This window comes from Typha angustifolia, chromosome 10 (assembly GCF_048772165.1).
Source record: "Typha angustifolia cultivar Huaian chromosome 10, ASM4877216v1, whole genome shotgun sequence".
In the NCBI taxonomy this organism is placed as follows: Eukaryota; Viridiplantae; Streptophyta; class Magnoliopsida; order Poales; family Typhaceae; genus Typha; species Typha angustifolia.
The window spans coordinates 225,859-239,500 of NC_133248.1; the positions used below are offsets into that span (position 1 = coordinate 225,859).

The 13,642-nt window shown below is 35.8% G+C and overlaps 2 protein-coding genes across 3 annotated transcripts; both read left to right on the forward strand.

Annotated features, from left to right (window-relative positions):
* The first annotated feature begins 328 nt into the window (after positions 1-328).
* On the forward strand, positions 329-7,401 carry LOC140768232 (inorganic pyrophosphatase TTM2-like). Of its 2 annotated transcripts, none has more exons than XM_073108433.1 (12): positions 329-476; positions 1,514-1,874; positions 2,032-2,146; positions 2,304-2,499; positions 2,684-2,797; positions 2,880-3,053; positions 3,555-3,749; positions 4,505-4,627; positions 4,716-4,837; positions 6,055-6,172; positions 6,336-6,596; positions 6,982-7,401. In XM_073108433.1, exons 2-12 carry the CDS (start codon positions 1,538-1,540, stop codon positions 7,195-7,197), a joined length of 1,971 nt encoding a protein of 656 aa, XP_072964534.1. In that variant the 5' UTR covers positions 329-476; positions 1,514-1,537; the 3' UTR covers positions 7,198-7,401. The 2 variants fall into 2 exon arrangements, with proteins under 2 accessions (XP_072964534.1, XP_072964535.1); XM_073108434.1 differs by lacking the exon at positions 329-476 and adding an exon at positions 549-928.
* Positions 7,402-8,100: 699 nt separating this feature from the next.
* On the forward strand, positions 8,101-13,562 carry LOC140768233 (RING-box protein 1a-like). Its single transcript, XM_073108435.1, has 5 exons — positions 8,101-8,391; positions 8,547-8,597; positions 8,715-8,774; positions 13,165-13,236; positions 13,328-13,562. Exons 1-5 carry the CDS (start codon positions 8,256-8,258, stop codon positions 13,363-13,365), a joined length of 357 nt encoding a protein of 118 aa, XP_072964536.1. The 5' UTR covers positions 8,101-8,255; the 3' UTR covers positions 13,366-13,562.
* Positions 13,563-13,642: the final 80 nt, after the last annotated feature.

Sequence of the window (13,642 nt, forward strand, 5' to 3'; positions counted from 1 at the left end):
GTAATTTATTTATAATAAATAGTAAATAGATAGAAGATTATCTAGTAAAATTTTAATTCTTGTTCCAATTATTATTAAAATAATTAGATGAAAGAAAAAGAAAAGAGAGAGAAAAAAAATAAGAGTGACAGATGAAAAAATATCTCATCCGCAGGAGGACTTCTTGACAACAAACAAAGAAAACAACGTAGAGAGATTAAAATTTGAGAAGAAGTCAGAGTGTAAATTGTAATAGATACATAATGCAGGGTGTGAAATAGAAAAATCTCCATGTAGATAAAATTAATGGAGCATTATATTAAAGATAATAATTTCCGTAAGACTATGTCACACTATTGTCGGATTTCAAATGAACGGTCCGGATCCTCTCTCTCTCTCTAGATAGAGAAACCCTCTTCTCCGATCGCCACCGCAGCCACCGGCGTGGCCGTCGCGTCCCCGCCGTCACCTCCCGCACCGGCAAATTTCATATCTAGGTATATACCCTCGTAGAATGGAAGAATTCGATCTTTTTTATGGATCATAAGGTAAGGATTGCTATTTGGGAGATTGGAATTCTGGTATGAATTAGGTGAGGCAATCTTGGGTTAATTTCTACTTGCCCATACCGTGCGGTGCCTAATTTGTTGTGGATGAGAGATATTTCTACTTTGTTTGATCGGTTTGTTCTTGTTAATTGGAATTTTCACTCTGCAATGGGAGTATAGAAATGTGTGGGGTTTGGTGCTTCTATGCCATATAGAGTTGTCATTTATGGGATCAAGAGAAAAGTTCCTAAATTTTGCTGCTCTAGTGTGTTGCTCTGTCTGAAGAAGTGTAATCTATTGTGTAGTATCCTTATTAGATTGACTTGTTGGGTGGAAGGATTGGGTCTGACTTCTGGGAACACGCAGAAATGGAAAGAGTTCAAATACAACAATAAGAATATGTACGTATGGATATTTGCATTTTTTATGTCAGAATGCCCTGGTCTATCTATATATACATGCTTAATGTGCAATGGGAGCTTAATGAGCTTAAAATAGCTAAGTATTTATAGGTCCGCAAACAATATTTTGAAACCATTAGATAGGAATATTTACAACTCCATTTAGAAGGAGAAGCAGTAGTATTTATTATCATTATTTTCTTGATGATCGACGATAATAAAAAATTAAAGTGAGAATGAGAGAGGAAGGTGAATATCATCATCATTGTCCAATAATTACTGACCAACTGGGAACCTGGTGTCAACTCTTTAGAAGGTGTCAAGTTCTGACCAAAGTGGACCCGAGCAAGAGAGGAGCTTGTGATGAAGCATGACACAACTCTTGGTGCACATTATGGCTTTTTTATTTCTTAAATATTAATATCTTGAAACTCAAGGCAATGATGTTATTTTGGAAAATGTTCTTTTCATTATAAGATTCTGAAGAATTGTAGAGGCAATGTATTCTCCGTTCCTTTTGTTGATTTTGGTTTTATTTTGATTATTTATACAATATTAGTATACTGGCATATTTTGTTGTAACAGGCACAGTCCAGATTTCTTTTCTTGATGGCACAAGACAGTTCTTATGCCGAATCACCACGGCGAAGGCAAGGTCTCCTAAGAGATCAAGTTCAGTTAGTAAAGAAAAAGAACTCTGATCGACATGAAATTGTTCCAATTCAAGATCCCTTATCTTTTGAAAAAGGTTTCTTTGTCGTAATTCGTTCTTTCCAATTGTTGGCCCAAAAGAATGATGGAATTATTTTTGCTGGGGTTGCTGGTCCTTCTGGGGCTGGAAAGACTGTATTTACTGAGAAAGTGCTGAACTTCATGCCTAGCATTACTGTCATATCAATGGACAATTATAATGATCCAAGTCGTATCATTGATGGAAACTTTGATGGTAATCTGCTCCCCTATTAAGTAAATTTTCTTGTTTCGGGACTATTCCCTTTTCTTTATCTGTGTTGTTTCTCTGGTGTGGATTTGTTAAGAACCTGTGGTTCTTCTGTTTAGAAAGTATGTGCAACTCACCAGATATATCTGCAATGTCTGAACAGACCCGCGCCTAACAGATTACAACACATTGTTGGAGAATATCCAAGGTTTGAAAGAAGGGAAATCAGTTCAGGTGCCAATATATGATTATAAGTCAAGTTCCCGCACAGGTTACAGGTATGTATTCTGATTTTCTCATTTCTATTGGATTCTTAGTCTGCTATCACATGCACTAATTTGCTTTTCTTGAACATATGAATCTTTGATTCATGAAACAACACTAATGCTTCTCAGGTCATGTATAATTATATTGTTCTTCCTATACTGCCTACAGGACAGTCGATGTCCCAAGCTCCAGAATTGTGATTATTGAAGGCATCTATGCTTTGAGTGAAAGATTGCGACCTGTACTGGATCTGCGTATTTCTGTGACAGGTGGTGTTCACTTTGACCTAGTGAAAAGGGTTTTGAGAGATATACAACGTGCAGACCAAGAACCGGAAGAAATAATTCAACAGATATCAGAAACAGTTACATAACTTTTTTATCTTTATTTCATTTCCTTGGATACTTGTAATTATGTAAAGATATGATATGTCTCATTTCCACTAGCTAGTTCTATGATATCTGACTATTTGCTGGATGATTTTATTGTTGCAATATTCAGTCACATTCAACTTTATATACTTGACATGATCAGATCATATTCTGCAGGTGTATCCAATGTACAAAGCTTTCATTGAACCAGATCTGCAAACTGCGCAAATAAGAATCATCAACAAATTCAATCCATTCTCAGGGTTTGAGAATCCTACTTACATTCTAAAGGTTAGATCCTCACCTTTGTATTTCTGTTTTGGGGTTGCATTCACTGGAGGCAGGAGAACCTCTAACATAAGTGTTTTTTAAGTCATCAAGACCCATAACAGTGGATCAAATCAAGGCTGTTCTTTTCCAACAACATACAGAAAGCAGGGAGGAGACTTATGACATATACCTACTTCCACCGGGTGAAGATCCAGAAGTATGTCAATCCTATTTAAGAATGAGAAACAGGGATGGAAAATACAATCTTATGTTTGAGGTTCGTGTTACCTTCTTAAATACTATTGAATACAATAATACTATTACATGTCCAGCTCTTTTTATTCATATGTGTGTCATCCCTGTTTGATAGGGCTCATGAAAGGCAATCAAGCATACTTAGACCAACATAGCCTGCAAGAGCAGTTATGTACCGTAGCTTATATGCATTTGGATACTCTAATTCTCAGCTTGACTGCAGAAAGCCAGAAAGTATTTCAAAATTTTGATTAACCTTCAGTAAAGAATTTCAACATATTGACTGCAACTTCAGACTGCTTGCCCTCATGTTGCATTAACCTATGAGGTTGTAACCTCATGCGTGTCTTTTGATTTTACAGCTCATCTAGTTATTTTATGTTCTGGATAGCTTGAATGCTTGGGCATCATGAGTTTCTTTAAATTTGCTGATCAATCAGTAGTTCATTTATGTGAAATTGGTTTGTTTCATTGTCTACAAGTTTGACAATTCTAGATAACTTAGAATATTTGTTTTCTTCAGGAGTGGGTGACAGACAACCCCTTCATCATATCACCAAGGATCACTTTTGAAGTTAGTGTGCGACTTCTTGGTGGGCTAATGGCCTTGGGATACACAATAGCAGCTATTATGAAAAGAAGCAGTCATGTATTTTCGGATGAAAGGGCGACTGTTAAAATTGATTGGTTGCAACAACTTAACCGACAGTACGTCCAGGTATGGCGATAAATCAACATTCAAGTTGGCCTGCAGATACCTACTATTGTGCAATATTACTTACTCTGGTCTATAATTGAAAATGAATGAACTGAAATGAACAATTTGTTGGAGCCATCCTCACATACAAGTAATATTATGATAGCTTTGTCACACTAGTATGCCACAATAGGTCAATCCTTGGCCCCTACTATAAAGTGAGGTCCCCGACAGAACCTTCCTCAATTTGATTTTTTGAGCTAGAGTTGCTTCATTGAAACAAAAGAACCTTGTTGATTTGCTTTTAAATGTCTAAGCCTTTGCATGTTAAATATAAGGCTATTAATACCAAGACTGTAGCATCATCTGGTATGCTGTCTGTGTCCTAGTTTGGGCTGTACCAGTCTGTAGTAGATCCTATGCTCTTTGATCTTAACTGGATATCATAAATATCTTATTCTCCTAACCAGCTTAATTGGATCCTTAGATTAAAAAATAATAATAAAAAGTAAAAAGCCACACGTCCGCCCATCTTAGGGTGAAATTGGTATGGTCTTTTCTTGATAAGATCATTCGACCCATCTTTTATATTCGTATCCATCTCTTGGGGCAAAAAAGACTGACAGTTTTGTTTCTAATCTATATTCTGTCATTTTATATTTTTTCTCTACAAGATTCCTACTCATGTCTTTTGCTAGAAACTCCTTTGTGCATTCTTTCTTGTACTTGATTGCAACTTCTGTCAAAATTTAAAAGCTTGCAATTGTTTTTATAAGGTGCAAGGAAGAGATCGGCTATATGTTAGGTACATTGCAGAGCATTTGGGCTTGGAAGGCTCTTATATTCCTCGCACTTATATTGAGCAAATTCAACGGGAAAAGCTTGTAAATGAAATCATGGTACGAAATCCTTATCAATAGGCTCTTTTGGTAACTTTTCATTGGTTAGGCTTTGTGGTGGTGCATATTAAATAAGTTTAAAATGCAGGAACTGCCAGATGATTTAAAGACAAAGCTCAAAATACAAGAGGATCTGGTTTCTAGCCCCAAAGAAGCACTTTCTCGAGCATCTGCTGATAGAGTGGCCATGAGAAATAAGCACCTCCAGAGGTTCCTTTGTTTCATCTTCTCCTCTTTCTCTAATAGAATGTTCACAATATTCAATGTGGTCAAACAAGCAATCGACAAATGACTACCTCAAATTTCCATGCTGTCACAGGAAGCATTAAAACATAATCATGACTTTTAACTGTCCTTGGTCAATCCCTTTTTCATAAGAGTTGCTAACTTCTACAACTAGCAAGTTCCCCATCCTAAATGACCAGAGTGAGCTGAGCCCAAAGAAAGATATTTCTTAAATTTCAAGAAAGTAACTGTAAGATGGTGTGGTATGTTGAATTTTTGAGTTGTCAATATCTATTGCCTACATCTTCTGTAACATTGGAAACTTTCTCTATACTTAGATATCTATGATCTTAACAAATAACGACAGGGCTTTCCATAGTGGTTACTTACTACTCAAAACTATCTGCACGATCCACTCTATTGGCTCTATTATCAGAGTAACGCCTTGACATCTCTTTATGTGTTTTCTTAGACACCTTATGACAATTTCTTTTATCTGAGTTATAGGTTGTAATTCCCCACCATCTAGCTAACTGCCCAAAGGACATGCTTGTATGCATTATAAATAGTTTATCTTGCAGGACTTCTTTATGGAATAGTATAAACATATATTAATATTTTAGTTGTTGAATGGTAAAATTCAAGAAACTTATGAGGTCCATGTCACATTGATTTGTGAAATCGACTGATGGTAACTTCCATAGAGGTTCCTCCCAGAGAGTTGCTTCTAACTTGATCTTACTCATTTCCTTTGTATTCAATGTTGCTTTATCTTCTGCTATTCTGAATACTAGTTTAATGCAAATTTTCCTCCTTGAAGGCATAATATTGTAATTGTTATACACATTAATAAATGTGTTTTAATTAGTTATTTACTCAAGTATTGTTTCTTTAAATTTTGCAATTTGAAATACAATGGCCGGGGCTACCTTCTAGAGTGACAGAAGTCACAGAATGGAGATAATATAGTGTATGAAGTTTAAATTTTTTTGCATATTGATTATCAGAGTTGCAATATATACTTATTTTGTATTTCAATGGGCATTGGCTCTACTTTTCTTACGTCTGATTTTATTATTCACATGCAGTTATTCATGTGCAGTATCCTTGTAGTAATAGAAATCTAGTTCTCAGTTTATGAAATAAACATATGATATTTGAATGAAGAACATTTTGGGTTTTAAGTATAATTTGGTCTGCAGTGGTCTATCGCAGTCCTACTCAACACAAGCAGTTAAAAATCGAGTGAAGTTATCTGTAATTACAAACAGCAACAGAAGATATGAAAGACAAGTCCCCGATTCACCTACAATTAACCAGGTGAGTAAATTTGTAGGACCGTTGGTCACACGAAGATTATTTAATGATGTTATTGTCTTCAAGATCTTGTTGATACAGTATTTGCTGATGGTAGTTTACAAATGAAGAATGATGGAGCTAATGTGGTGTGTTGCTTGTTGTCTTATCTTCTAATCTTATATAGGGAGCTATCACCCAGCTTTCAGAGCAGATATCAACTCTGAATGAAAGGATGGATGAGTTCACTTCCAGAATGAAAGACCTGAATTCCAAGTTTAATTCGAGGAAACCTTCTATGAGTCAACAGAATTTATCTCTCCAAGGAGAAGCCTGTAATGGCTCAGTTCCTACATCTTTATTTGTTTCTAACTTGGGGAATGGTACCCTGATACCCCATTCATCATCCTCCAACCAACTGGCTAAAGAATCTTCATTGATGGAAGAGGTAAAGTGGTAAACCATGATTCATTCACCTCTTTTTTTTCCTTTCACTTGCCTTACCCTTTTAGTTTGTTTTCTGACAAACCCTGATAATATAATCATGGCCACCTAATCTTCTACTGGTTAATCATAGAGTTATGTTTAAATGTTAAATACTTTTGTCTAGTTTAATTATCCATTTCTGTCTAAACTCCTGGAACTTGGGTTCTGGTCAAAGTCAATGATTCCTGAAATTTCCAACTTGGCTGGCCTGACACTATTTTGCCTCATATGCAGAGGCCAGCATATAACTAATATGCACTGCAAATATTACTGATCAAATAATCTCTTACCTCTAACTTCTTGTTAATTAAAGAAAATGCAATCTGATTTTGAATTATTATATATAGATTGTGCTCATCTCACGAGGCCAGCGTCAGATTATACATCAGTTAGACAATCTGTCCAACTTACTTCATCAGAAAGTGGATGAGTTAAGCCGCCAAGAAAGATCGGTGTACCGATATAGATTGTTAGATGTCGACAAGATGGGGAACCCACTGATTCTTATGCTTGTATTAGGCGGCATTGGGAGTTTTGTGCTCAGGAGTCTCTATAGAAACTGAGCCAGATGAAGAATCAAGCTGCATTGGAATTCACAGGCCTTGAGAACTACTGCAGGCTGATCTTCTATGGGTTACTAGTATGCAGTTTGGCAAAATTCTGCTTCTTTAGTAACAGGTTCTACTCACCTCTCAGCCATCACAAGGATACCTGTCTCTCTCTCTCTCTCTCTCTCTCTCTCTCTCTCTCTCTCTCTCTCTCTCTCTCTCTAGCATATCTGAAAAATGTATATATTTAATGTTGTCTAAAACTTAAAATATCTGACCAATAAATGTATATATGAATACTTAAACCTTGTATAAGAGAATTACCTTTTCTTTTTTCATTTTTCTTTGTGCAGCAGTTAGCCAATCTATCTCTCATCTTTAAACAGAAGTCAAATATCATTTCTTTATTGGATTATGCAGAGAAAAAGATAAAAAAGAAGAGGAAGAAAAAGCACACAAACCCTACCATTTTGCAAGTGGAGGCTTGAAGAAAAAGTCTAAAAAAATTGTTGGTATTGAGTCATATGTTTTCTAAAGCCAAGTATTTGTGTGCTACTTTGTTTATTACCACTTAATTTGCAATTACTGATAGTTAGCTACATTACTTCCAAGGGTCCAGGAAACATAAAAATAATTCTTTAGGTTCCTCTTGGTACTCAAATTACTATGTGCTACTAATCAGCTGGCTTTTAATGGGGGGGTATTATCCATGCATAAGTAATAAGTGGGATCCCTATTCATAACCCAGTGCAGCATTTCTTTGTAATCTAAGTTGAAGAATATTGTAATAAAGATAAAGTTAGGATATTTTGGCCATTTCGGCTTTGTTATCCTTGCTTATCCGGATATTTATCCGAAAATTTATCCGGGATTCTTTATACATTATTGACTCTTATTCCTCGTACAATCTATCTATCTTTAGTCCATTGTTCTGTTTCTTTCTGACCTCTCCTGTGTATATATAAACCTCCTCGCCGGTCGCCATTCCTCTATACTTCACTCCCTTCTAAGGATTCGTTTTCGAAACCTCTCTTCCTCTCTTTTTCTCTCACCCAGGGTTTCCATCGGATTCCATGGCGGCGATGGAGACTGACCTCAACGTAGTCCCCTCCGGCGAGGGATCGAGCGCCGCCGGCCTGTCGTCGTCGGCCAAGAAACCGAAGCGATTCGAGATCAAGAAGTGGAACGCCGTCGCCCTCTGGGCCTGGGGTATGGGATGACCGCTTGAAAACCCTAGATATCTCCGACTCTCTTGCTTTCCCTTATCTTTTTTAGTTAGGATTAGAGTTTCGATTCTTGACTCTATCTTCCTCATTCTTCGTGGATCGTCTTTCTTGATTGATTAACGGGTTGAATCTCTGCAGATATCGTCGTGGACAACTGCGCCATATGCAGGAATCACATCATGGATCTATGTGAGTGATATTTCCTCTTCTTCCTTCCATTTCTTGAGGTTAGGGTTTCAGTTTTCCTTTTTTGTGCTGATCATTCTTTTTCTGTATTGTTTTGTTTTGATATCGTGATCTGGTTAGGTATCGAGTGCCAGGCTAATCAAGCGAGTGCAACGAGCGAGGAGTGCACGGTAGCTTGGGGTACGTATAGATTTGATCTTATACGCATTACAAGTTGGGTTTATTATTATTATTTTGAGTTGAGATATGTTCCAGCTTGATTAGGTGATAGTTGAAGGCATGTAGAGTTGTAATGCTCGGCTTTAAGATTTTCCTTAATTGAAATTCTTATTTTAGCTCCATGATGTTCTAATTTCCAACAAGTTTTTGCTGCAATTTAAGGGATATGTTCATATGTGGTTTGCATGATTCTTCAAGAAGGATTTTTTTTTTTTTTGCTTCTCTGATTGGACAACTTACGATTATGAGTGACATAATTTGCCCAAAAATATTGATGCTATTAATGATCTGCCACAAAATTGCAATTTCAGTTTTGTGAATTCAAACCGCATAAGGCAATTTTGTGATATAATCAAAGAGGAATTATGAGATAGGTACTTCAATGAATTTGCACCACTAAATTAGGCTTGCTATATGGAATATCAAAGATAAAATAGGATTGAAAAAATAAAAATATTAATCGAATTAGAGTGCTAGTACTGACGAAAACCAAGTAAAGTTTTTAAAAATTATGTGAACTTTTATTTTGATCCAGTAACAAGGATTTAGTTCCTGGACATCAAATGATGATCCTGAAATGTTGGAGTAGTTAAGAGCCTTTTCTTATTAATGCTGTCTAGTTAAATGATAATTAATAATGGTATTTTTTCTTTTTTCAATATTTAGCAAGTTTTAAGACATGTAAGGTAATATCTCATTGTGGAGCTTATAGATGAGATGAAAGTCTTTTCGATGCTACTACATTTTTCCATCAGGAACACTCAATAGTGGAGATTGGGGTCTTGAAATTTAAAGGTTATGACTTATATTCTATTATATCTGGGTTTACTGGGTCGAGTTAATTGACTCATTTTTGGCAGATTTATATATATGTTTGTTGTCTTTAGATGATACTTATTTTGATCATGGGATAGATGATCGAGTTTATTCGATTATATAGTTTTGCAGAAATTCATTCTAGCACTCTGGTGAAAAGTCCTATTGATAGAGTTGTTTGTGATTGCTGGTCATAGTTATTTTTAGTTAACAATATTACTCTTAATTCTCTTGGTTCTTATAATAAATCTAATTTTGCATTCTTAATCTATTTGAGCTGTACAACTTGTTTGTCACTTAGCGTGGCATGTCTTCATGCTATTTCTCACTAGGTATATCAAATGAGCTTGCTGGCTTGCCAGTAGTTTTCCTTGCCTCATTTCTCCTTGGGTTGTGCTCCTCCCTTGCTTATTAAATGAGCGGACCTCAGGCTCTAATTATGAGATATTTTAATAAACAAGGGAAACTCAAGCCTCCCTTGGTTAGCTCGAGCCCAGCTCACATTTTCTTGTGTAGGAAAGATATTTATTCTATTCATTTCTTTTGATGTATTTTTGCTAGTGATATTACCTGATGGCTCTTGGCTGTTCAAAATTTAAGGTTAAACTTGCTACACAAATGTTTTTTTTTTTTCTTTCTAAGCCGTGCAAAGCTTTAGATGGAGAATAATTAGCCAGTCTTGATCTTGTGACAAGTTCAAGTTTGGCTTCTAGCAATTTGACGCAGAGCCAAGTCTGGTTCTAGTGAGCTTCATAGTTCACACTGAGCTTCGCTTGTTTACACCCCCATAACTGACATTATTAAGTCTTGCCAAGTGCCAACTGATTTTTGGAAGATTCTTGTGTAACTAGTGGACATAGAAAAATGTCTTTTATATGGGCCTATTTTTTCTAATGAGTTTAGCATTACATAGATACAAAAGGAGATGCATGTTTCTTTTTAAGTGCCATCCTCTACCTCCATATCTTTCTTAGAGCTTGATGTTAGTTTCATATATATTTAAAATTCTGCTGTAGTTCCTCATTGCGAACTGACTATATTAAGGCTGGTTGCACCGAGCATGATCTTAAGGCTTCCTCATTGTGAACTGACTTTATTAAGCCTGGTTGCACCGAGCATGATCTTAAGGGCTTTTCTAGGGGTTTGACTTTAAAGTATGCTCTCTAATTCCTCCTGAGTAACCCCTTGTCTTTTCCTTACCACTCAATTTGTTTGACTGTCAATTTGTTTGACTGTTAGATGAAACCAGACCATTATTGCACCTTGTGTAAATTGAAGTCTTACAATATAAGAATTTCAAATTAGGATATGCATTCTGGAACCAAATCTGCATACAATTTGAATACAGTTTAGGGAAGTCCAGTTACATTAGAATTAAATTTAACTGTTTCATATAATTGGAAGGTAATCAATTTTAGTTCAATTCAATTTTGTTTGTTGCCAGAAATTAAATGTACTTTTCAATGTGTTTATTTTCCAACATTACCCTAGCTTTTAACCTCCCTCATTCGGAGGTCAGGACTCCTTTTTCTCTCTAAGGATTTGCACCTTCTTGACCTGGAGCTGTCATATTCTTCTTGTGTTAGTAGCCCCTTTTTCCTCGCTCTGTCTCTGAAGCTAGTCATGACTGTCAATACAAAAGTTACCATTAGTTTTAGATCTTACCTGCAGCTTTTCATGTCATGTCTATGTATTAGCTCCCATCTTTCCTCATTTTCTTGGAAGATGGGCAGCAGATAGTAAATAGCTACCATAAGTTATCATAGGCAGATGTTCAAATATCTTTAGAAAGGCATTCAATATCCTGAACCCAATTGTGAGTCATGTTTGCAAATTGTGCAAATTGTAAAACAAGATCCAATGATATAGGATAATTTGTTAAGACATCATCTCATTATCCATTTGGAAGAGAAGAACAGGGTTCATGCAATCCTATCAAATACTCCCAAATCAATTAGAATCTAACAAGTTCTTTCAAAATATCAGAGTTGAGAAAATTTAGAAATATATATGATAGCATTCCAGGATTTCATGTTCGGTGGGCAGACTCTTAGGAATTCTTTTCCCCTATCTTACGCATAATATAGACCCAGTTGCTTGTGTCAACCATCTGCAAGGCAGTCTGATTTATTTGTAAGCTGAGCTTGAGTGAGATGAGCTGGGCTCAAGTTATTTGACTCTGCTTGAAATCAGTAGAAGCAGAGCTCAAGCTTAAAACCAACTTGATTGAGAGACTGATTGAGCGCCACTTGCTCAAATATTTTTCTTGAGCTCTGCTCAGTCCAGAAAAAGAAATTAGAACTCTATTTGCAGGCTTGTAGCATTTTTGAGCTACGTGCAGTTCCTACAACTTTTGGACTTTGTCAAGAGAGGATAATAAGTCAATGAAAAGATTTTTGTTTCTCAATGAGAGACTAAGGAGCATAGGCTAGAAAAATGAGGAAACAGTTCACAATATCACAACTTTCATGATTCAATAATTATGCTGCATTAGTGCAGGAAGGACTCTTTATGATCTTACCAGCTCTACTTTTTAATGTAGTATGAACTTGTTTGATATTCATGTGCATAGGTAGGTTCTTAAAGATATATATACACATGATAGAATGCGGATATGCACCCGCATCCTCATATGACCGCCAATAATCGCATGCCTTCATCTGCATACAAAAGAAATATGATGTAATATTGAGATATTTATACCGCTTGTAATATTTTTTGTTGATTAAGTTTATTGCTGCAAATTATCACACTTGAAAATATTTATTGAGTAATCCTATGATTAGAAAGTAGCATCCCTTTGTGGATGGTATACTATGAAGATGATTCTCCATATATTATATTGCAAATATATTTATTAGTTTATTATAATAAAATATTCAATATACTAGAGGTAAATTACTTATAATATTTTGCTAGACTACATATGCACCATGCGGTGGATGCTTTGCATAGCATTGGATACATATAAATTATACATGTCCATTTTTCATTTTTCATTATACATTATACATTATACATCTTACATGATTACACTTTACACTGCACTGTGCACAATATGCATGATACACAAGATGAACTATACATCCTACATACTATACGTACACCCTCTGTATTATAATCTGGACAAACTATACATTGTACATATTGTACACTGTACACTAGATAATATACATTGCACAGATTATACAGTATACATTATACTAGCACTAGACAAAGTACACTTCACAGACTACAATATACACTAGACAAACTATACATTGTCCAGACACTACATTATACACATTATGCAATATATAACTATATGCACTATACACTATATAGTGTACACCATGGACTTCACAATATATTATAATATGCTATATGAAAACTAAACAGTAATTATACAATATACCTTCAGTTTGGGTTTTCTTGCAATTTCGGATGGCCTGCTTAATTTCTTCCGGGTGGTTCTTAAGCAAACAATGGTTTATGTTTTCGCTGCTGCTTAATTTCTTCCGAGTGGGTCTTAAGCTGACATGCATAATTAAATCAGGTGTTTGCAATCATGCGTTCCACTTCCACTGCATTAGTCGGTGGCTGAAGACACGACAAGTGTGCCCTTTGGGTAACTGCCCTTCTTACCTCCTGTTTTTTTTTTTTTTAATGAAATCAATTTTTTAGGTCTTTCTGACTTCAGCTGACTACTGACTCTCCAGACAATAGCGAGTGGGAGTTCCAAAAGTACGGTCATTAATTGCTCAAGGGTGCTTCTATGCGACAACTATCCATAACAAAAAGATCTGAGTCCGGATTATTGTTGCTTTAAGCATGGCAATAGCGATGCTTTTTTAACTTGGGTTGACTTTGTAAAGTGTGCGTTCTCTTCTTTGGTGATCCTGTCCTTTCTTTTGCTTTGTCTGCGTTAAGTTTGATTTGCTAAAAACGGTATAATGCTAGTCGTGTTCTCAATCTGCAGTACTTCATCAAATCGGTTGCAAGCATCAACTGTTTATACTGTCTCAATCTGTAGT

Bases quoted from the DNA above. Each gene is read 5' to 3' on its own strand.
- LOC140768232 (XM_073108433.1), top strand. From the start codon at position 1,538: ATGGCACAAGACAGTTCTTATGCCGAATCACCACGGCGAAGGCAAGGT. The intron at 3,054-3,554 runs GTTCGTGTTACC...TGTTTTCTTCAG, and splicing joins AATACAATCTTATGTTTGAG to GAGTGGGTGACAGACAACCC. The intron at 4,628-4,715 runs GTACGAAATCCT...TTTAAAATGCAG, and splicing joins AGCTTGTAAATGAAATCATG to GAACTGCCAGATGATTTAAA.
- LOC140768233 (XM_073108435.1), top strand. From the start codon at position 8,256: ATGGCGGCGATGGAGACTGACCTCAACGTAGTCCCCTCCGGCGAGGGA. The intron at 8,598-8,714 runs GTGAGTGATATT...TGATCTGGTTAG, and splicing joins GAATCACATCATGGATCTAT to GTATCGAGTGCCAGGCTAAT. The intron at 13,237-13,327 runs GTAACTGCCCTT...CTGACTCTCCAG, and splicing joins ACGACAAGTGTGCCCTTTGG to ACAATAGCGAGTGGGAGTTC.